The sequence below is a fragment of the Aulonocara sp. 'chitande type north' Nkhata Bay genome, linkage group LG8, assembly GCF_057382095.1.
Source record: "Aulonocara sp. 'chitande type north' Nkhata Bay isolate Kocher_YH1m ecotype deep benthic linkage group LG8, A_spYH_male_GT1.1, whole genome shotgun sequence".
Taxonomy (NCBI): Eukaryota; Metazoa; Chordata; class Actinopteri; order Cichliformes; family Cichlidae; genus Aulonocara; species Aulonocara sp. 'chitande type north' Nkhata Bay.
This window is the reverse complement of record NC_141351.1, coordinates 12,752,122-12,776,459: the sequence shown is the minus strand read 5'-3', so window position 1 is coordinate 12,776,459 and position 24,338 is coordinate 12,752,122. Positions and strand designations below refer to the sequence as shown.

At 39.2% G+C, this 24,338-nt stretch overlaps 1 protein-coding gene across 1 annotated transcript in view; it reads right to left on the bottom strand.

Moving 5' to 3' along the window:
* Nucleotides 1–12,585, bottom strand: part of LOC147323342 (leucine-rich repeat-containing protein 51-like) — a 131,461-nt gene extending 118,876 nt beyond the window's left edge. Inside the window, exon 1 of the mRNA XM_086304774.1 lies at nucleotides 12,540–12,585. Within this exon, the coding sequence (XP_086160900.1) occupies nucleotides 12,540–12,567 (28 nt within the window). The 5' untranslated portion in view covers nucleotides 12,568–12,585. The remainder of the gene's footprint in view (nucleotides 1–12,539) is intronic.
* Nucleotides 12,586–24,338: the final 11,753 nt, after the last annotated feature.

The following is a 24,338-nucleotide window of genomic DNA, read 5'->3' as shown; positions in this document are numbered from 1 at the left end:
TCCCACCTCTTGCATTTTAAACAAGCTTTAGATTAAAGAAGCTGGAACATTACATTGAAGCCTTTGCTGGAACTTCCACCTCTTTAACTAAAATATACATGACAGGTGGGGGAATTCTAGTGAAATGCTTTGACCTCTAGAAATTGATATGGGTTGAAATGGCTACACAACAGCTTCTCAGACAGGGACCTAAATCTGTCAGAGGAAAAGATCTGCAGTCTTAAGTTTTTGATTAGTAAGTGTGGAAAAAAAAAAAAAGAACTTCCAAACTTTTCTGGAAAGAAGCCAATAATATGATTAAAAAAAAAAAAAAAGGGATAACAAGATATATGTTAGTTATACAACAGTATAAAGGAATATTTCTTATGTGGTGCAGAATCTCCCTTTCTTTCCATTCTCTACATTTTTATTCAGTTTGATTTTCTTCTATTGTGATCCCACGAATCGCAGTCTGTTTATACAGTGAAAACAAAAATCTCCCTACCGTTCACTTCCCTCCTGCCCAACCCCGTGACAGATGAGAAATTGAACAATTGATATTTCTGACAGGAACACAATTAAATCCTGTGGCCACTGTCAAAAAAAAAAAAAAAAAAGCTACACATGAAGAATGGGAATGTGTGTTTGTTTATGTCCATGAGATTCAGCCACAAATCTATACACAAGGTGTTTTGGTGCAACTGTGTGCAGTCAGTCAACATTTAGGCATTTGTCTATGTAGCGAGTCCAATCACATGATAACTTACATTGTATCTATCCAAACATATTCAGCACTACTACGCTTGTATTTTATTATGGCAGACAGAGACAAAGAAATAAAGCATGACATAAACATAAGCTGAGAAAAGAGTGTGCAGAAAAAAGCAAAGACTGAGTGGGACAGGCGAGCCGAGAGAGGGGGAAATAGTAAGTGAAAGAAAAGAGACTGAGACCAGAGACAAGCTGCCCCCATGGCACTATGTGACAAGGACATTATGTAGATTGAAATGCTTCATGCAGGTTGAAATCAGCATAAAATGGTGCAGCAATTTTCTTTTTAAACTGGCGCCATGGCTTAACGGTCAAATTATACATAGCCTCCATGTTAAGAATGAGCCGAATGCAAATACGAGCTTCGCATCTGAACTTGGGAGACCTGGAAACGTACGTACAAGGAGTGCAGAATTATTAGGCAAGTTGTATTTTTGAGGAATAATTTTATTATTGAACAACAACCATGTTCTCAATGAACCCAAAAAACTCATTAATATCAAAGCTGAATGTTTTTGGAAGTAGTTTTTAGTTTGTTTTTAGTTTTAGCTATTTTAGGGGGATATCTGTGTGTGCAGGTGACTATTACTGTGCATAATTATTAGGCAACTTAACAAAAAACAAATATATACCCATTTCAATTATTTATTTTTACCAGTGAAACCAATATAACATCTCCACATTCACAAATATACATTTCTGACATTCAAAAACAAAACAAAAACAAATCAGCGACCAATATAGCCACCTTTCTTTGCAAGGACACTCAAAAGCCTGCCATCCATGGATTCTGTCAGTGTTTTGATCTGTTCACCATCAACATTGCGTGCAGCAGCAACCACAGCCTCCCAGACACTGTTCAGAGAGGTGTACTGTTTTCCCTCCTTGTAAATCTCACATTTGATGATGGACCACAGGTTCTCAATGGGGTTCAGATCAGGTGAACAAGGAGGCCATGTCATTAGTTTTTCTTCTTTTATACCCTTTCTTGCCAGCCACGCTGTGGAGTACTTGGACGCGTGTGATGGAGCATTGTCCTGCATGAAAATCATGTTTTTCTTGAAGGATGCAGACTTCTTCCTGTACCACTGCTTCCAGAAACTGGCAGTAGAACTGGGAGTTGAGCTTGACTCCATCCTCAACCCGAAAAGGCCCCACAAGCTCATCTTTGATGATACCAGCCCAAACCAGTACTCCACCTCCACCTTGCTGGCGTCTGAGTCGGACTGGAGCTCTCTGCCCTTTACCAATCCAGCCACGGGCCCATCCATCTGGCCCATCAAGACTCACTCTCATGTCATCAGTCCATAAAACCACAGAAAAACCAGTCTTGAGATATTTCTTGGCCCAGTCTTGACCTTTCAGCTTGTGTGTCTTGTTCAGTGGTGGTCGTCTTTCAGCCTTTCTTACCTTGGCCATGTCTCTGAGTATTGCACACCTTGTGCTTTTGGGCACTCCAGTGATGTTGCAGCTCTGAAATATGGCCAAACTGGTGGCAAGTGGCATCTTGGCAGCTGCACGCTTGACTTTTCTCAGTTCATGGGCAGTTATTTTGCGCCTTGGTTTTTCCACACGCTTCTTGCGACCCTGTTGACTATTTTGAATGAAACGCTTGATTGTTCGATGATCACGCTCCAGAAGCTTTGCAATTTTGAGACTGCCGCATCCCTCTGCAAGATATCTCACTATTTTTGACTTTTCTGAGCCTGTCAAGTCCTTCTTTTGACCCATTTTGCCAAAGGAAAGGACGTTGCCTAATAATTATGCACACCTGATATAGGGTGTTGATGTCATTAGACCACACCCCTTCTCATTACAGAGATGCACATCACCTAATATGCTTAATTGGTAGTAGGCTTTCGAGCCTATACAGCTTGGAGTAAGACAACATGCATGAAGAGGATGATGTGGACAAAATACTCATTTGCCTAATAATTCTGCACTCCCTGTAGTGTCAGCACCTCAGAAAGAACTAAAAAGAAAAGGAAAAAAAAATGGACAAAGATTTAAATCTTGGAAAAAAAATTCTCTTTTTTTAAAACAAAGAAACAAACAGTAAATTAGTAAAGTTATATTAATATTAAACTTGGGGAATATTTGTTGCTTAATCTGAACATCATCGTCCTCCTGTGAATCACTGATGATCCAACCTCTACAATGCACAATGTGTGGCCCTTCCAAAATTAAGAGACACTTACACGTTAACACACAACAACAAGTGATTTAGCATAGCATAATTAAGTAGAGTTATATCAGCCAAACAGCTTAAACAGTGTTAAATTATAAAATGTATGCGGTGCTTATAAGTTTTAGGTCTACCAACTCATCTAGACGAAAATACCCAGTGGAAAAAGAAAGAGGGAGAGGAGACAAATGAGTTACTCTCCAAGAGCGGTCACATTAAGCTGTAATTTAGCAATCAAACCCACAGTCAGAAACATCCTCCTGTTTTCTGTCATGTAGTGATTATGGATCAGTTTGCGGCACAGGTGTCGGTTATACATTGACACGCCACATGAAACCATAACGAGGCAGATTCAGTTCATTATGAATCTCATAATTATTACAGTCATTTATTGCATCAATATGGAAATGAGCTAAAATTGCATATTTTTGAACAATTTGTCACCAATCGCTTTGACCATTTTCAATCTACAACACCGTTGTCCATTGGCCTAACATCCTAATACTAAGAAGGCATGATGTGAAGTATTCATTGGGATAATGTGTTAGCATGGTAAATACTTAGCTAAAAGAAAAATCTTAGATATAATGTACATGTATAAAATTTGTAATTTTAGTCAGTAAAGATGTGGCCTAAACAATTTAAGAAAACCATTACGAATACTGACAATACTAGATATACTATGCAGAGTATATTTGGGCATTTTATATAAATGGGTGGCAACCAGCTTAGCACAAAACTTTTACTGTAATGTATTGTCTATGTTGCATTTTCTTTGTTTGACCATGTTTTTGCATTTATATCTATTGGACATTCGACAGGACACTAAACGCACAGTACTCGTGCATTACCGTAACACGTAAGGAATAACAGAGAAGCTCAAGTGAATGGCAAGACTGTCGCAGAAAAAGCCCATTAACATTTATGTTGCCAGGGATTATGTAGGAATGCACAGATACTATTATTTTAAGCAAAAATGCTCAAAATAACAATTTTGGTATTAACTGATTATAAACCATCCCCTCCTTTTTTTTTTTTAAATACAAGTCATCTTTTCATCACTATATCTTTGAACATCAAGCCAGAACAAAATTGACGTGGCACATCACAGACATCAGAAAATGTTATTTTATTTTCCAATAGGCCGATTAGTCAACAGGGTGAATCCTGGCCAAAACTGATGTTCAGCCATGACGATCCCATAAATCAACCCCTCATTAAAAGAAAAATGCACATCAGAGTTTAGTGATGAAATAAATGGTCACACAGGTCAACAAAAACCAAACATGGTCAGATAAGTCATCATCGAAAAGTGGGAGAGTGCATGTATGGCACACAGCAAGAGAACTGTAAAGGCCAGAATGCTTGACCCACAGAGCTGGAGAGCCCAGTTGCTCCGTCACGCTGGGGGAAGCATTTTGCTGTGATGGTTTGGCTGCCCGTAACCTCTTAAAGCAAGAGTCATTGCAAATCAATACAAAGCTGCTTTGAGTGATCACCCCCAACTATGATAAAATATTTCTATTCTGGTCAGGTCTCCTTCAGGATGACGATACCCAACATCACTAGAGCCCAAGGGTCACTAACTGGTTTGATTAGTGTGAAAATAATGTGAATACGTTTTGGTTATCGCAGACACCAGTCAACTAACTAAACATCTAAAGGAAATTTTGGTAAATGGTAAATGCCCTGTATTTGTATTGCGCTTTTACTAGTCCCACCTAGGGACCCCAAAGCGCTTTACACACCCAGTCATCCACCCATTCACACACACATTCACACACTGGTGGAGGCAAGCTACAGTTGTAGCCACAGCTGCCCTGGGGCAGACTGACAGAAGCGAGGCTGCCATATCGCGCCATCGGCCCTTCTGGCCAACACCAGTAGGCGGTAGGTGAAGTGTCTTGCCCAAGGACACAACGACCGAGACTGTCCAAGCCGGGACTCGAACCGGCAACCTTCCGATTACAAGGCGAACTCCCAACTCTTGAGCCACGATCGCCCCACAAATTTTGGAACAACAAGCTAAACAATCCAAGAACTAGACACTACTAGACACTATAATGTAGTATACTTTGGAGATAACTAGTTGATTTACAAATACAAGAGTATTTTGAATTTTTGAAGAGTATTTCAAGAAGCAGTTGCAATTTAGTGACCTTCGGGCCCTAGTGATGTTAGGTATCATCCTCCTGAAAGAGACCTGACCAGAATAGAAATATTTTATCCTAGTTAGTATGTTCGCTCAAAGCAGCTTTGTATTGATTTGCACCAAGTTATGATAAGGTCAGAAAACCGTGTGACATTACAGTATTCCAGTTCATAAACATGTTTAAAATGAGACAGTAACAACACAGGAAACAGGAGAGATTCTGTAATTACTGAGTTTCAGTGCCCTACTGTGCAGTCAAACTATTTCTGGGACCCCAATCTCATAATCCTCTGCCCGCTAACAAAGCATTTTCAAACTCATTTCCTGAGAGCATCACGTCAGCCATAAAACCACAAATGGAGCAGTAAATAGCCTAATAATACCCAACAGTTTCTTTTTACAGCTGACTTTGTATCCAGTAGCAGACAGCTTAACTTGACTCTGCGATTTGGGAAAAAAATCCAACCAGTTAAAAGCAAATGAGCAGGTAAGTTGTGGAAGAGTTGGTTTTGAAACACTTCTTTTAAAAAAAGTGAAGGATAGGAAAGCAAGCAGTCAATATTTAGATAAACTGGATAATGACAATAATCTGTAATCTTGTAATCTGGCCTCTGTATGATAAAGATAAAATTGAAGGACAAACTTTCAGCTTTAATAAAAGTATTACATTAACCGTTTGGGAATTACAGACATTTTTATACAAAGCAATTGGACAATTGACAGAGCAGCAGCTGGATGGGCAGATAAAGCTTTGTCCCCTCATTACTTCATTATAAGTTAAATAGATCTGGAGGTGATTTCAAGTATTGAACTTGCTTTTTTTCCACAGAAAGTTTCAACTTGAGGTCCTTGAGGGAAAAGAAAAAAAAAAAAGAAAAAAGAATCTGTTGTTAGATCAAGAATATGTTGCATTCTTAGACAACAGGAATGAACTGGGCAAGGCAAAGCAACACCAAAAGGCCCGAAAGACTGCAGATATGAAATGCACGATGACAGAATTATTTCCATGGTTGAGAAAACCATCTTCCCTACATCTAAGTCACAGGTGTCGAACTCCAGGCCTGGAGGGCCGGCGTCCTGCAGGTTTTAGATGTGTCCTTGATCCAACACAGCTGATTTAAATTGCTAAATTACCTCCTCAACATGTCTTGAAGTTCTCCAGAGGCCTGGTAATAAACTAATCATTTGATTCAGGTGTGTTGACCCAGGGTGAGATCTAAAACCTGCAGGACACTTGCCCTCGAGGCCTGGAGTTTGACACCCCTGAAGTAAACCCTCTGGTGGGTGCAGTCAAGAGGCCTTCGTGAATGCACCTTGTTGTAAACAGAGGGTTTACAAAAACCCTCTGTAGCTCAGGAGGTAGAGCAGGTCACCTACTGGTCGGAAGGTTGGTTAGATCCCTGGCTCTGCATGTCAAGTATCCTTGGGCAAGATACTAACCCCAACTTGCTCTCCGATGCATCCATCGGAGTATGAATGTGTGTGAATGTACTTAGAAAGCACTGAGTGTAGATAAAGTGCTTGTGAGAATGGGTGTGATTGGGTGAATGTGGCATGTTGTATAGAGTGCTTTGAGTACTCAGGGAGAGTAGAAAAGTGCTATATAAAAGAATCAGTCCATTTACAAAAAGGTGCAAACCACTGGTTACACACAGAACAGGACATTTGAATTTGACTTAGGCCAGAAAACATCTAAAAGATCCTGCACAGTTTCTTGGAAAAGGATGGAAAGAGGATACTTTCCTCTTCTTAATAAAAAGAGGAAAATATTCACAGGGAAACTTAACTACTCGTGTTTCAAATGACACCAAATTGTCTCTTGAACATGGTAGAGGGGAATTGGCATGTCTGACTGCCACTGGAACCAGGTCACTAGAGTTAAATGATGATGTGTTGATGGAAGTAGCAGGATGAATTCTGAAATGTACAGGGCTATGCTCTCTCCTCAGATTCAGTCAAATGCTACAAAACTGATCAGTGCAAATGGCTATAAACCCAAAGCACAATTCAGAAGCAACCCAAGATATTCTCAAGACAAAGGAATAAGATGTCCCTTCAAATGGCTCCATCAAAGCAGTAAAACATCTTAAGGGAGCCAACAGAATATTTGGTGATGTCCATGGGCTCTAGAGGTCAGGTTGTCAAGGACAGCAAATGGGAAAATGGGAAGGCTGTAAAAGTTTAAACAGTCAATGGTGTAAATTGTTTCGGAACTGCTTGAACGAAAGTTGATATTCTTTACTTCAGTCGCATCTCAATTGTTTGATTAAAAACTATGGTTGTGTGCAGAACTAAAATTAGAAACAAATCTGTCCGCTACAGCTCTAGCAGGTCTGTCTATTGTGTGGGTGTATCAAGAGCTCAGCTGCCACCCATTTCTTATGAGGAGCCAGTGCACAGCTAGCCTCATTCAGCAATCAGCCACCTGGCAGTATGTACGCTAGTGAAGAGCTTCTCAGTTGGTGAGTGAACTAGCTGATCCACAATCAGTCCGGGTTGTGCTGCTTAACAGGAGAATGCATATGTTTCTGTTATCTGTGACCACTACTACAATCCCATGTGATAAAACACATTGAGCTGCCATCATCTTTGGCAAAGTTTATTAAAAGTATCACTGTCGGTATTAAATACGACTTATAGGGTAAAAATAAACAACTGTATTTGAAACTTCATTGTGGGAGGGCTAAAAGGACAAGTTTGCATCCTTTAATGTTAAAAACACTTTATTTTTTCATATTGTATATTGCTACAGGATATCCTTCACTAACAATAAGCCAAAACTGCACAAAAGCCAAGAAGAGGCGCAAGTTAGACAATGGACTAAAAGGGTGGTTTACATTTGTGTCACCGTTTCATGCCTGTACATTTGTCTGACAACAAAAACAGGAATGTATGTGATTACGAATAACTTCATATTATGAAATTCAATTCAATTTTGTTCATATAGCACCAAACAAAACAATCACCTCAAGGCGCTTTATATTGTAAGATAAAAACCCTACAACAACAAAGAGAAAATCCCAACAACTAAACAACCCCTTTTAAGCAAGTATTTGGTGACAGTGGGAAGGAAAAATTCTCTCCCACTTCCCATCCCCCCCCCCACACACTTTTAACAGGAAGAAACATCCTGCAGAGCCAGTCTGATGCAGGGGCAGCGATCTGCTGCGACCGGTTAGCAGTGATGGATATAAATGAAGCTTTTACATAAGTTCAACAAGATCTGTATTCAGTCATCAGTCTGCTTTCCCAGGCATTTGGCTTCTACTCAGTTCTTTTACATCCCTTCCACTTTCCCATGCAGTAAAAGTCAATGCTGACATCATCGCTACAGTATAGTCCAATCATCATCCTGGCTGCCTTCTTCAAGCCAATCAACCTCCACTATGCCTACTTTAAACTGCCCTGCTCATCTTCCATTCTCCCTAAACAGCAGACTCCTGCATTCAGCTCACCTACTCCCAAGTCACTACAGCCAAGCCTCCATCTTATCTTCATCATCTAGACTCTGAGCGGTCCTACCCTAATTCTTATCGCTGCTGGGATTTCATTCTGTTGCGATGGGCCATCGAAGGGTAATTACCAAATACCATTATTGAATTTTGTATATCGATAAATCATGTTAAATAGCTTATTGAAATACCACTGATGTAAGCAAAGACATTAGGCGAGAAACAAACAACAGTGTGGTTTGCCAGTGGGCAGAATATGGGCCCTGTGCTATTGCTAAAACATGGGGGTTGACACAATGTAAAGTCATGCCAGTGAATGTTGGCGGCCTAACAAAAACCACCAGGAAAGTTTGGTCTATAACAGAGTGTTCATCAGTGTTCACGCTGACTGCTGGAAGTCTTAGGCGTCGTGCTTAAGTTTATGTGCTGCTTGTTCCAACTGCTGTGTGTTTGATTAAACAGATTCAATGTGTGCTCGACAAGATTTAGGTCTCTTCAACTTCTGATCACGTGTTGCTGCTCTATAACTGAATGATTTATGTACTTGCGTTCAGACCGAATTATGAGGAGCTCAAAACATACATGCATGTGCAAAATCCCATAAATATACACAACAAAACCATTTTGAACCACCACAAACCCACTCTGCACACACTGATCCCCTTAGAGTGAGCATTTTAGTGAAAAATACCCAAATTTTCTTTGACTTTATTACTAAATAAATTCCACTTCTAAATCCTAGAATCTTCACTGTTTATTTATTATGTATATATGTAAAAGCACACATTACAGCGCAACATGATAGATTAATTATGCATTATTTTCTAATCCATATTTATGCATCATTTCACTCTAAGAGAATCTGCAACTCTTTTGCATTTTCTTCCCCATTTGGAAAACTGGAACTGAATTTATCTGAAGTGTGTGCCCATCATGATTTTTGTTTACTAGAATCCTCTTTTTTCTCTTATTAATACTAAAATGATATCCACGAGGAGTCTGGATTTTTAAAAAAGATTCCCCAGTGTGCCAAATGCCATTATCAGTAATGATAATGAATAGTGAAATCTACAAGAAATTACAGCAAATATCAAAAATGGGAATCTATTCTCATATGCTAAACACCATTGGAGGGTTTAACCTTCAGTAGTGCTTTTACATCCTTTTCTACTGTATATGTACACACTATATTTAGCTTAGGAACTATCATGCAGTTGCTTTCACCAAAATATGTTATATACCAGCTATGTCAGTGATGAAAAAACTCAGACTTTAGGGAATGCTTCATAGGCAATGATACGTAGTAATAAAGTGAACAATTTTACACCACATTTATCCAGGTCTAATGGTTTTAATGGCTCGCAAAGAGTCACTCTAGTTTCAAAAAGACATCAGGGTTATATAAGTGAATGGGTAAACAGCCCTTGGCTCCTTCGTCTTAAACTTCCTGAACAAGTTTAAGACGAAGGAGGCTTTCTAAAGGTCTTTTGTTCTAAATTATTTTGTTGAAACTATGAAAAATTCCTCTGATACATTTTTCCACCATCAAGGTGAGCATTTAACCACAATCCTGGCATTTTCAGTATGGTGCATCAGAAATGGTCTCAGTGGAAAGGTGCTTGTCAAGAAGCCATTCTGAAAGAAGATGAAAAGATTGAGCTATGCCAAATTCCACAAGAACACTGGCAATCAGTGGCTGCAGGTTTTAGGGAGTGCTGATTTGAAATGTGAAATTTCTGGTTTAAAATGTTACTGTGCACAGAATAGATTAAGACAGTCAAGACAGCAGTAATTGTCTACAGTCGTCTGGAAGCTCTGTCATAGTTTTGGTCTGCATTTCAGCCAGTGGTGTTGGAGCTTGTCAAAAATGGAGAAATTAAGAACATAGGAAAGCAGTCATACTTGGATTGACCATGCAGTATCATCTAGAAGGCATCTGATTGGTAATCCCACACCGCCAATACAATAAATGCATACATGCATAGAAAAACCAGACAAACACTTTGGTTTCCAGATCCTGGACCTTAATATTACTGAAGCAGTGTGGGTTCATCTTGATAGAGAACAGAACAAAAGGCAGCCACCATCAAAAGAGCTTTGAATGTCTTTCAAGAAGCCTGGAGAACTATTCCTGATGATTATTTAAAGAAACTACAATGAATCCTCCCTAAGAGACTTTAGGCTATAGTGAAAAAAATGGCCATACCAAATGTTCACTTTCAAGCTCATTAGAATTGCACAAAGCTTTTTGTTTTATACACTGCATTTGTGAATAACTCAGAAAATCTCTACACTTATTTCTCGGTTTCGCAACAAAACAAAACAATGAAGGGTGATTCGGGAGTTTTAATACTGTAGAATGCAGTTGGGTAAATCTACAAAGAGCAAACTCAGAACAAAAGACAAATCTTGCAGAGCTCATAATACAAATAAACTGAGTGAGGCGTGTCTCCTTAATGAAGCACTTGCCTGCAGAATCCCACTTTAACCTCTGCTTGAATTTACAGCAAGCTAGCAAATTGAATAATAAAAAAAAATGAATATACTTAAAATGAAATGTCAGTGAATTTTCATGCAAGTTTTGTGCATCCTAGATCAGCTTTGAGGTAATTGCTCTTGCTCCTATCCTGCACGCCCTGTCTGGCTTAGCTTTATAAAGTTGCCAAATATCAAAGACCTTATAACTACAAAGCCTTGCACCTGAACAACCCAAGCTTTTCACACTTTTCCACTTGATTTCCTCAGACTGTAGGCATCCACTGACTAGATTCACATTAGTGGATTTCAAAGACTCAATCAAAAAAAAAAATTTATTAATAAAACACACCCCTACACATGACTTCACCTGCACGTGCAGGCAAGACGTATACACTGTACACATGTGCGGTCACAGGCACACACAGTCAATCCGAGAAAAGAAGCAAAGTAGGGAGATCGTTTAATTCACATCATATGCAATCAGAAGCAATTAGCTCAACACCCTCTCTCATACCACCTCGTCAGTCATTGCACCGGGTCTAAGCCAGCGTCAAGCAAACTAAAGCTCTCAGAAATTTGGAAGACTTCCTCAAGAGACGCAGTGGGATTTTCATTCATACAACCATGTGCAAATTTATGACATCCTAATTCACAAAATTGCAGCATGACATCATGCTTATACCAACCAACAGTTTAATGAGGTATATATGTCTATTGCTCTATACTTTATAATATGTATCTGTAATGCAGCAGAGCATGCACAGAAACTGCTTGGCATTATCTGACATTCAAAGAAAAGGAAAACATAGTGCTGCATGTAGTGAGTCATCAGTACTACAGTGTGCTGAACTGCTCTGCCTCAGGCCAACCAAGGTTTACAAGTCACCTCACTATTGGCCTTTTGCCATATAAAAACTGTATCATACTGCACAAAGATGATATAGAACAGTAGCTCTGCTTTCTTCCTGCAGGTTGACTTTAGAGGTTAAAAGATCATCTCCAAATCCTTTTACCTGGAAAGTTTATTCTTTAACTTGTCAACAGATGTATCCCCAGTGACAACTGAGCAAACATTGTGCACAGAGAATGTGTAATGTAGTTGAAAGACCAGAAAAATGCCAGAAAGTGGATCCTGAGTTTGTCAGTCTATTTCCAACTTAATTGCGATGATTACAGATGCTAAAATTGCTATGAATTTAAGAAAATGAAAAGCTGAAACGGTTACTGAGTGGAGCTTTTTGTTGATTCACACAAAACTATTTGTCAGCTTTTTCAACAAGCAATTATTGCAGTCACTGTTTAAGCAGAAATGCCAAACATTCTCTTTCTGAGTTGAACGTAAGCATTTAGTGATTTTTGAGGGGTTTGCAGAAAAACTTGCACCTTGGGGCTAGCAAGGTAATCATAGTTCAATATTTGAGCTAGTTTTCAGGGAAGTTGTACAGTTTGCATGATTAAATAAATCTTCATGAAGTAAAAGCTTTTCTACTTCACACGAACAAAGCAAGAAGGAAGCACTTACTGGTTGTAGTATGCATCTGTGGGGACATCTCCCTTGAAGAACAGTGAGCAGACTAACGTCCTGAAAGAAGTGATAAAGGATTGGAGATCAGAACTTTCAGAAAACTTGAGAAGGTAAGAAAAAAAGAGACAAATTCTGCTTTTTCAACTGATTTGATAAATTTGACAGATCAATCACTTACACATCATTTAAAACAGGAAATAATCTTTATTTTTGGCATCATCTTATCAATTTAAAGGAAATCTTGATTGGACAATGTACTTGCCATAGAATAATGACTCCATGGTTTCTCATAAGCTTCACTTTCACTATGCAGTTCTGTCTGTCATCACAATGAAATCTCTGAGCAAAACAAAGGTTACACTCCACAATAAGCAGGAGGGACAAGTGCTGTTCCTCTCAGTGTCAAGGTTTGCTGTGTAGCAGGCAGGAGGGAGGACCCAATTGCAGGACTCGAACACGGAAACGTATGGCAGCTTTATTGCTGGGAAAAACACTTCATCAAATAAACTCATGCAAAACAAACAACCTGAACATGGAGACTATTAACACTGCAAAACAGGAGGCAAAGAGACAACACAACAACTGCAAAAGAAAAACACAGGACTTAAACACAAGCCGGACAACGAGAGGATGGTGAACAGGTGGTAACACAGCTTGGGGCAAATCAGACCTAACGAGATAAGAGGAAGCACAACTCGATACACTGCACACAGGACATGGACTATCAAAATAAAACACGAGACAAATACAAAGACGCAGACAAGACATTGAGACAGAAACATGACTTACTGGAGAGACAGAGGGAATATGGAGACAAGAGCGACGAGACAAGGAACAGAACGTCCAAAATCCTAGGACTGAAAATAGAACACATGAATTACAATAATCAAAGAATATAACTAAAACACGCACAAAACACCTGGTCACAGAGCCAGTACCCATGACACTCTGAGTACCTTATGGCCTCCCATACGGAAAAGAAATAGTAAAAACTTATATGTGATTACTCATGAAAGTGGCCACTTTCATGAGTAAATCATATAAGGCTTACATGATTTACTCATGAAAGTGGCCACTTTCGCATTACTTTCATACATTGTTTTAGTAAGTATCCAAAACATACAAGTTTCATTATATAATTTTTCAAGGGATCTTATATCTGTTTTCACACTTATATGCTTTTCATACAAGTTTCACACAAGACAGATACAAACTTTATAAGATTTATATATATCTTTTCCATATGGGCTGTGTTCCCACATAGTTGTAATCCCGGGCACCGGTCAAATTGAGCAACTGTGTAAACTGTACCAGGCAAAGTAAAGGAGAGACCTGCTGCTTAGAGAGGCAAAAGTGTACAGATAGAACCTTTTAGAAACTGAAAGTAAACCTTGGATGGGCATTCAATTGACGGAGAAAGTTTTAAGACTTGAGAGGTTTCAAAAGCAACATTTAGCTGGCATTACTTTAACTCGATCAGTATCAAAACCTGCGATTTGGTCTGTGCAATAGCAGCGCTGGGGAGGGGATGAGTGTGGGGTGCTATGATGTGATAGGATTGTCAGAGGAGATATATCATTTTCATGTCAAAGACTCTCTTTGGGGGGCGGGGGTGGGGGGGGGGGGGTGGCTGTGTGTGGCACTGGTCCAGTTTATAGCCAACTTTATCTATAAGCATTAGAGGTGAACCTCCAGCCCTGTCGCATTCTGCCTCCTTATAAAATCATGTTTTTACTGCATATTCATCATTATTATTCATGGATTTTTTACCAGCAATACTGCATTCACTTAATTTACTCTGCAATCTTTCATGCCGAGTCAAAAGCTTTTTGTACATCGACAAGGCGGTATATTTCTAAACCCCGCTTTCTCAATCTTTCTTTTAGACACACACAAATATACACACAATGCTGGGTCAGACTGAATATCTTTAATCATTTATGAGTCTCCAGCTCTGCTAATGCAAGCCGCACACCAATACTCACTTAATAATTAAAGCCTCGAATTGATTGTTGCATTACGAGGCTTGTGTAAAGGGACATTCGTCAGCACTGCTGATGATAATAACACGGCTGATTCCCTCCTATAAAACTAGTCTTAATTCACAGAGTGAGCAGAGACTGAGGGGAGCAGAAGAAATGAAAGAACACAGGGAGGCTTTTGGATGACAGACTGAAGCTCAGATGGACTGAAAGGAAGTCCTGAGAGAAACTAGAAGAACAAACTGCTGAAACAAAAGAGTGCAAAGAAAAGAGGCAGTGAACCACATTGACAGACAGATTGAATGAATTAATTAGTGATTACAGAAACAAAACCAGTCTGTCATTGCAAACATTGTTTAGTCAATAATGGTCAACATGGAGAAGGATTTGGCCTACTCCAAATAGGGGATTATCCCACTTACTTTAAAAGTAAGTCAGTTTCCATCATTATGATGAATTTTTATAACTACTCAACCAGCTTGGAGTTGCACTGGTGGTGGAGTACACCCTGGGCAGGTGACAAGTCGGTTACAGGGCTAAACCAACAACCAGTTTAGGTTCACCAGTTCACCCATGTCCAGGTCTTTGAACAAGGAATTACAAATTAAAAACATACAAGAAAAAGTTAACTGCATTTTGTCATGTAAGCATAGTCAATACAACCTGCTAAAGTTCAAATCAAGCATCAGAATGGGGAAGAAAGGTCATTTAAGTGACTTTGAATGTAACATCATTGCTCAGGCCAGATGTGTTCATCAGAATATTTCAGAAACTGCTGGTTTACTAGGATTTCTATTTGGGTGTCCTGAGTATGGCCTCCACAGTCACTAGATCCTTATCCAATGGATGTGGAGGAACATTTGCATCATGGAAGTCCAGCCAATCTGAGGAAACTGAATGATACGATCTTATCTCAAGCAAAATCTCTCAGGATGCTTCAAGCACTTTGTTGAATTTATACAGCTAAGATTTATTTAAGGCAGTTTTGAAGACCAGAGTCCAACCTGGTACTAGCAAAGCAGTCTACCAAATAAAGTGACTGGTGAGTTGGCGAATAGAAATGCTGTCATAGGTTGATAATCTAATGCAATATTATTTTCTCATTTTTTTAGGCAACTCAAACATGTCTTTGTTTTATTAGCGTATTTTTCAAATTACAAAAGCCAATGGCTTTTTCACTGAAGGCCTTCCATATTTCAGCAAGATAATCATAAATCACATCCTGCATTTATTACAACAGGATAGCTTCATAGCTTCGAAGGGTGCTGAACTAACCAGACCTTTAACTTATCAAAAACATTTGGAGCATAAGAATTTTCATTTGACTAGTAAGATAAAACCAAAAGGACTGTAGCAAAAATAACACTACGTTTTTCAGTGTTAGTTTCTATTATTCTAGTTTTCCAGGTCTAGTTTAGGGGATAAGCCTGATTCTGACAACTAATTCTGTGGTTGGTTGATGGTCTTCTTCCTTATTTGTTTTATCCATGGCTCCCCTTTTGCTTCTGTTTGTCCTTTACAGTAATTTATATTTCCATTATTGTGGCATCTTAGATGTTGGGTTCCTTTAAGCCATAAATTTAAGGACAAAAACAATACTATTATTTTGAAGAGGAGAAGCTGTTGAATAGACGTCTGGACCCTGATAGTACACTGGGATGAGAGGCATGTATTATCTTATAATAGAGTGAACCACACAAGTTGTGGTTGAAGTTGTGAACGATTACAAAGACTTAAATGAATGAATGCTCTTGAAGCTTCATACCAGGTAACTGCAGCATGAAAAGCTGAGTAGTTTGCAGTTTTACAAAGTTTCCTTTTTTTGTTGAACCGCAAATATTGATGGAAACTGGTAGTTGACAGATCAGCGCTGTGATATTTGATTTTGATCATTTCGCCCTAGTGATATTCTCACTGCCTCACATTTCTAAACCTATAAACCCATGACCCATAACTATCTCAATGTGTAACTGGAATTAAAAGTTAACATGAGACCAGTGATCAGGAAGATAACCAATCTAAAGTATGATGAAGTTCACAAACGCTTTGGAATTACAATAGTTTCCAACTACACTCAACAAAAATATAAACGCAACACCTTTGTTACTGCTCCCATTCCCCATGGGATGGACGTAGAGACCTAAAATTCATTCCAGATACACAATATAACCATCCCTCCCAAACAGTGGTCACAAATCAGTCCAAATGTGTGGTAGTGGGCACATCTGCTATATTGAGATAATCCATCCCACCTCACAGGTGTGCCACATCAGGATGCTGATCTGACATCACGAGTAGTGCACAGGTGTACCTCAGACTGCCCACAACAAAAGGCCACCCTGGAATGTGCAGTTTTGTCTCACAGCAAAATGCCACAGATGCCACAAGCAATGAGGGAGCGTGCAATTGGCATGCTGACAGCAGGAATGTCAACCAGATCTGTCGCCCGTGCATTGAATGTTCATTTCTCAACCATAAGCCGTCTCCACAGGCGTTTCAGAGAATATGGCAGCACATCCAACCGGCCTCACAACCGCAGACCTCGTGTAACCACACCAGCCCAGGACCTCCACATCCAGCAGGTTCACCTCCAAGATTGTCTGAGACCAGCCACCCAGACAGCTGCTGGAACAATTGGCTTGCACAACCAAACAATTTCTGCACAAACTGTCAGAAACCGTCTCAGGGACGCTCAACTGCATGCCCGTCGTCCTCATCGGGGTCTTGACCTGACTCCAGCTCGTCGCCGTAACAGACTTGTGTGGGCAAATGCTCACATTTGATGGCGTCTGGCACGTTGGAGAGGTGTGCGCTTCACAAATGAATCATGGTTCACATTGTTCAGGGCAGATGGCAGCTGAGAATGTCCCAGTTCTTGCATGGCCAGCATACTCACCGGACATGTCACCCATTGAGCATGTTCGGGATGTGCTTGACCGGCGTATACGACACCGTGTACCAGTTCCCACGAATATCCAACAACCTCGCACAGCCATTGAAGTGGAGTGGACCAACATTCCACAGGCCACAATTGACAATCTGATAGACTCCATGCGACGATGTGTTGCACTGCATGAGGCAAATGGTGGTCACACCAGATACTGACCGGTTCTGGGTCCCCAGACCCCCAATAGCGCAAAAAACTGCACATTCCAGGGTGGCCTTTTGTTGTGGGCAGTCTGAGGTACACCTGTGCACTACTCATGATGTCAGATCAGCATCCTGATGTGGCACACCTGTGAGGTGGGATGGATTATCTCAATATAGCAGATGTGCCCACTACCACACATTTGGACTGATTTGTGACCACTGTTTGGGAGGGATGGTTATATTGTGTATCTGGAATGAATTTTAGGTCTCTACGTCCATCCCATGGGGAATGGGAGCAGTAACAAAGGTGTTGCGTTTATATTTTTGTTGAGTGTATATTACTAATAAATGTGATCTGACCTCCATCTAAGTGACAGTTATTCACAAACACGATTTGACTGCACAAATAACACTTTATGCATGTCTTTCTGTAGTAGTGATGAGTATTTGACAACTAACAGGTGTTATAAATGAGAGAAAAAAACACTTGAAATTTATGGGAAGGCAGTGCTTGTATGAAAATACTCCACACTTAACTGAAAACTAATGCTTTAAAACAGATCCCAAGTGTTCTGTTATCACCAAAAGTTGTAAAATGTATCACTAAAATATCATTCTCAGTCAGTTTGTTATTCATTATGTGTTTACAGCACCCTCTGTGGTTGCTCCAAGTAATGCACTTTAGAAACGACTTTGTTTTGAGAAGAAAAAACTTTATTGAACAGGAAGTCGGCTCAGTCAAGCAAAGCAAGTGAGCAAAAAGAAGGGAAACATATCGGCACGCAGTTTATGGTGTCCTGTTGGAGAAAATACTGTCTACATCTTCTGTTTATGGTTGTATCGCCGGTATGTACTTAAAGTATAAGTTGTAACTTTGGTTTTGTGCAATATGTTGCCAGCTAATGCAGTATTTGGCTGTAAAGCCAGTCCTTTTGTTAAGCTAGTTGCCCGCGATTTTGGAGGTTGTCTGGGATAGCATCAATAGTACAAGTTTACATAATTAGACATATGACACATGCTATGTAGTAGCAGGGTGGCATATGAATGCATATTATGCTGCACATACGTATATCATGACTGTATTTTTTGTCTTGTTTTAAGTTTTACCTTTTTGAATGTCAGTAAACCTGTTGACAATGCTCATCGATCTTCAGAATGGTGATATAAGAAAGGTGTTAACGCCCCTGCATCAGACATGCACCCATAACGGCACACCAAGGATAATCTATGGAGTAGTCAAGGACACTGAGAGGTAAATGATCCGATGTGACAATTACCCAGAGCACATAATTAAATCATCAACAGAACAAATAAAAAAACACGAAAAGCAAATAAAGAAAAAAAAATCATGTTTTGGAATGTCTACATCTGAGTCCTGGCCTTTTCCCAGTGCACATGTTGTGGCCCGCTTCTGACAACAGCCGTTCAAGAAATGGTCCAAAATTTCTCAACTCTGTCCAAGTCTCATAATCATCTACGAAAAGTGCCCAATAGAGGTTCTTGCAGCAAAATGGGACTTCAAAATTACATTCAAGAGCTTATTTACTTTTTCCAGCCTGCACTGTGAATGATTTCTCAGTGGAAGACATGAAAAGGTAAAAAGTGTTTGTGTTGTTATTAGTTTGGTCAGGGTGTGCTTTTTTAGATATATATTTGGGACTTTATGATGAAGATCAGACCATACTTTGCGGGTAAACACGGCGAAAAATCCTGGTGTTTTCGACAACAGTTCACAAACTTTCCCCCCCAAACTATAGATATGAACCATCTACCATGAGACTTCCATTTTGTACTAGAGAAAATTATACAGCATTAAAATGTTTCTCAGATTCTAAAAGAGGGGGGAAATAAGGCCAGGCTGAATACATTCAATGGAACAGACTTCGACGCCTTATGATGTGCATCTCCATCTGATATGAGTGCCATAAACTCACTTTGAAAATGATGTGTCTGAGTACATCTGAGGTATAAATGGCCATTCATAAATGCTATAAGAGTGGTGGAAATAATCTGTCAAACTAATGACTCTAGACTAAGTGCAACCCTCTGAACATATTCTTAACCTTATGATAATATGCAGTGTGGGGGCATCATTCTAAAACACCTCACTGCATATCCATTTTAACAAATGTTTTACTGTAGCTTTTGTGAAGAAAAAAAAGAAATATCTACATTAGTGAATGCCTAATTGCAGCAATTGCTCTTTATAAGGAGCTAAAATTTCTAATTTATATTATCTTTGATTCAATTTTTACATAGCAATGGAGAACAACCCACAAGACAGCAGTTCCATCATTTTCAGCCATGAAGGGATTAGAAATAATAATTTAAAAGAGAATAAAATAGGATAGACTACGTTAATCATTTTCCAGAGCTTGGTTACTGTTGATTCATAAACAGCCAAATTTCGGGTAGTGATTTTGGATAATGCTTTCTGGTAGTGGACAATGATGCATTTTTGTCATCATGACGGATTTTTGATCAAATATTTTAGATGTAATTGAAGGTTAGGCTTTTAGCCTCAAATTTAAATAAAGTGTTTATTTATCTGTTCGGGAATCTGTTCTGCTTTCCCCTTCTGGTCACCTGACAATTTGCCAGGTTCTGTATCATTTTGATACAGACTGAAAGTCTTACTCTATGGCTTCATCTGAGTTTTTGCTTCAACTTGCGCCGGAGCTGTGCTGCAGTTGGCCTGTCAGTACCTGTCAGCTGCCTCCAAAGTCTCTCAGGCTAACCAAGTCAAACGGGGCTCCTCCTTCAGCTCAGTGGCTGTCTCTGGCACACTGGCAACCTGGTCAGCTTGTTCACCACCTCTTGCTTCATTGCATCCAGGAACAGCTCCAGTCCCTTTTATTAAACGCCTTGAACGTCAGCATTTCAATAACTTTCTGATTGTTTGATTGAATCCACTGCAGTGGTATCTGTTGCCAAAATTACACAAAAGTGTATCATTATGCAAAAACAAAGTGTATATGGAATGAAAATGTCAAATGACAGCCGTCGTCACGTGGCGGTGACGTAATCGCACTCAAAATGCGTACTTCAAGCGTGTGGTCTCGTAATTGGGACACAGCCTACTACCTACAGTCTATCTGTCTACTACCAGCATCAGAGGTGGATTGAGGCCTAAGTCTATAGGCAAAAAGAGAAGATTCATCTCTCATCGCCTCATAGACAGGTATCACTTCCTGCTAAAGGAAGGAAACTCAAACGTGTGATTTGACAAGCTGTTAGTGATACTCGTATCACAGGAACTAACTGGCCACTTACATCCACTAGTGGCTAGCAGCTGTCATTCATACTTTTAGTTTTCATTCTTATTGGATATTTGCTTACATAATATGGTCGCCTTTAAAAAAAATTTTTTTTTTCATTTTAAGAGTTTTTTTCTCACTCTTTTTTCTTTATCTGTGCTTTCCATACTGTGCTCTCGCCTGTGCCCATTCCTCTATCTGCCTTCAACAATAAATTCTGTCTGCTCATTCTTCTTTTAGTCTCTTCTACTCTTTGTTCTTTCTCTCAGTATCCACCCCCTCCTTTTCTCTGACTCCTCGCTGGTCTCTTTTGACAATGTCCATTAAAATGACTTAATAAAATTATATTTTTATTATTATTATCATTATTATTATTATTAAAAGATAGTTTTCATATCATATTTGTGTTTAAATCATTCAAGTTAAAGAAATATGTTATATACTGCATATATTGGCACAATAATCTGTCACTGTAATTATGATGCTCATCTTTAGGTTAAATTGAGCCTGGAATAGTATGTCTTTGTTAATTGGGCCCACATTTTTAAACGTTACTAAGTCATTTTTATGATTGTTTTGAACTGTACAGCAAAACACTTAACCAGGATAGAATTGGCAGTGGCTCCCCTTTATCTCTGATCTCAATCACCATCTATTTCTTTTCTTCTTAACCTTTTCAACCTAATCCCACATCTCATAGTTGCTATAATTAATTCACTTACCTAACCATCAAGTAAAGATACACAGATTAAAATGTTCTTTTCCCATTAAAATTTATTTTCTGAATGAAAAGCACCGATAATGATTTTTGCCTATTCCAATTTTCTTTCTAATAACAGACAGCATTTACAAACATTTTCCCCAAAACTGGAATAAATTACACGGCCTCTCATTTGTGTCTCTTAACTGTGGAAAGAGGTATAAATAATTAACTGAAAATGAATCGTTACACACCCGCCTTCTACTTTTATTTTACTTACTAAACAAAAGGAGGTTTATGCTTTCTGATTTATGCAACAAAACAAATATCAGTCACGTAAATCATTTTTCTCTGTGTTTAGAAGTTGACCAGTTAACAGGGACCAACCCTTTTCTCTTTATCACTTACAATTTACTTTGTAACTGCTTGGATTCTTTGCTCATACGGTTTATTGCTTGTGGCGATCTCTGAGCTCCATATAGCTTTAGACACTTTTGCTTTTCTAGTTTCTGGTAATCTCCATGATCAGCTGGATAAAGGTGATTTAAGTATCTGATTAGAACTGGTATTACTGACAGATGATTAACCTTGTCTAACTTGATTTTTACTACTCTTTGTTTTGTTTTTATCACTGATGTAGATATATAAATTCCTGCACTATCTCATAGTATAAGCCCCTTACCGGGCACCTGCTGTACTTTTATATAACTGTGTTGGTTATTTGCTGTGTATTGTAGACTGTACTATTTTTACTCTTTGTCATGCTGCTGTAACACAAAAGTTTCCCTTGTGGGATCAATAAAGTATCTATTTGCTTTCACCACTGTGCTTGTGTTGGGCATGCATGAAATGGAAGGTCTTGTAACTGAACTTAACATGAGACTGAAAAGCCAGTCACCAGTCTGCAAAATCAGCCCATTCCAGTACCCAGCCAGTGGACTGGTGCATCTCTAAAAGCAGACACATTAAAAGACAGTCAGTGTTTAAGCCAGACTTAGAGCGAGTTCACAGATGATGTCTATTGTTCCATGGGATTGTATTGACTATATATCTTTGAAAAAAAATCTCGGTTCAGGAATGTTTTTGTCATGGTTCTTGGGTCTGTGTTTTGAGTTTTGGGAATGTTTAGGAGTTTTCTAGTTTGCTGTCTTTAATTTTTAATTTCTGTATTTTGTATTTGTTGTCATTCAGGATTTTGTTATTATGCATTAAAGTTGATGTTGCCCGCCCTTGTGTGTGTGGTTCCCTGTTATAGTTATTCGTTTCTCTCTGTGAAGTCAGGCTTGAATCTTGTTCATTTCTGTTAGCCCAGTCTCTCATCCTCGTTCTGTGTCTTCTTAGTCTTGTCTGTCTCCACCCTCGATTCCCAGTATTTAGTCAGTCTGAATCTATGTGTGTGTTTTTCTGTGACTCATCTCTGTCATGTCTCTCTGTTTATCTCACCTTTTTCATTCCTGCCCACCTTCCTGTTTTATTTTCATAGTCCGTCTCATGTGCTTTGCGCTCAGTTTGCTTCCCCTGTCTCCCAGGTATTCCCTCTCGTTATCCCGTGTATTCAAGTCCTCGGTTTTCCTCTGTACCTTGTCACGTCGTCAGTCTTCGTGAAAGTCCTCCTGTCATGTTTCTCCCCGTGCTCTGTGTTCCATGTTTTGCTCCATAGTTTCTAGTTCCATGTAATATTCATGCCTTTCCATGCCAAGAGTTTAATGTTTTGTATTTTAGTGTGTAGTTCAGGTTTTGTCTCTGGAGTCCTGCACTTGGGTCCTCATCCTGCTTGCCACACAGCCAGACCTTGACACTTTTTCCTTTCCTTGACTTATAATAATCCTGCAGTTCTTCCCAGAATTGTTTACTCTGCTGTTGTCCCTTATCGAATGCTTTTTGTTATACCTGTAATGTCAGATGAGCACTTTATTCAAAAGTGTGTGAATGAAGCCAGATACAAATAATCTGTGAAATCAATATTTCTAGAAGAAAGTTTAAAAAAAAATCTTTAAGCTGCGCCATCTCCATTTTCTTGCAGGCAATCATTAGTTAGGCGATTCCTAACAAGCTAGCCCCAGCCCTTTCTAGAAGTTAATGCATCTTATGAAGTACGCACCTGTGTCCCCTGCAGTGAAATCTTCTTAGTTTTCCTAAGTTTGCATCCAGAGGTTGACACGATTGCAATTGTTTTTCCTTCTCTCTTATTTTCTCTATATTATCAGGACAGTTTTGAAGAAGATGGGCCTACAGGAGAAGGTTGTCCCCTTGCAGGCTAAAAAGAAAGGGGTCGATTAAAAAAAAATGTACATGTGTAATCAAATAATACAATTTTAATGCAACAAGTTATTAAACATATATCCTAAAAAAAATTGTGGCTCCTTTTTCAACAGTCATTTTTTATTTAATTTGCTTTCTGCAAGTATCCAGGGTCAGAGACAGAGTCAGTGGGAAGCCCACTGATGCTACTTGGCTGTGGTTTGTCCTCATGGATGAGACATTGGGACATAAATCTTCCATTAGGCCTCCTGTCCTAATAGCTTTGCAGCAGTGGATGACCAAAAGAAGACGAGAATGAGGAAAGGAATGTGGAGAGCAGGGAGAGAATTGACTCAATGTTCTCTGTACTTATAAAAATTAGTTCTGAAAAAAGTTCCATGAATGAATCGATTAGAAAAAACAACAGATGATTGCCTAAAATAACATAATAGGTTTACAGTAGTTCTTTTATATGTATAAACATAAAACTGAATTGGAATACTTTATGTTCAAGGCATCCTCCATC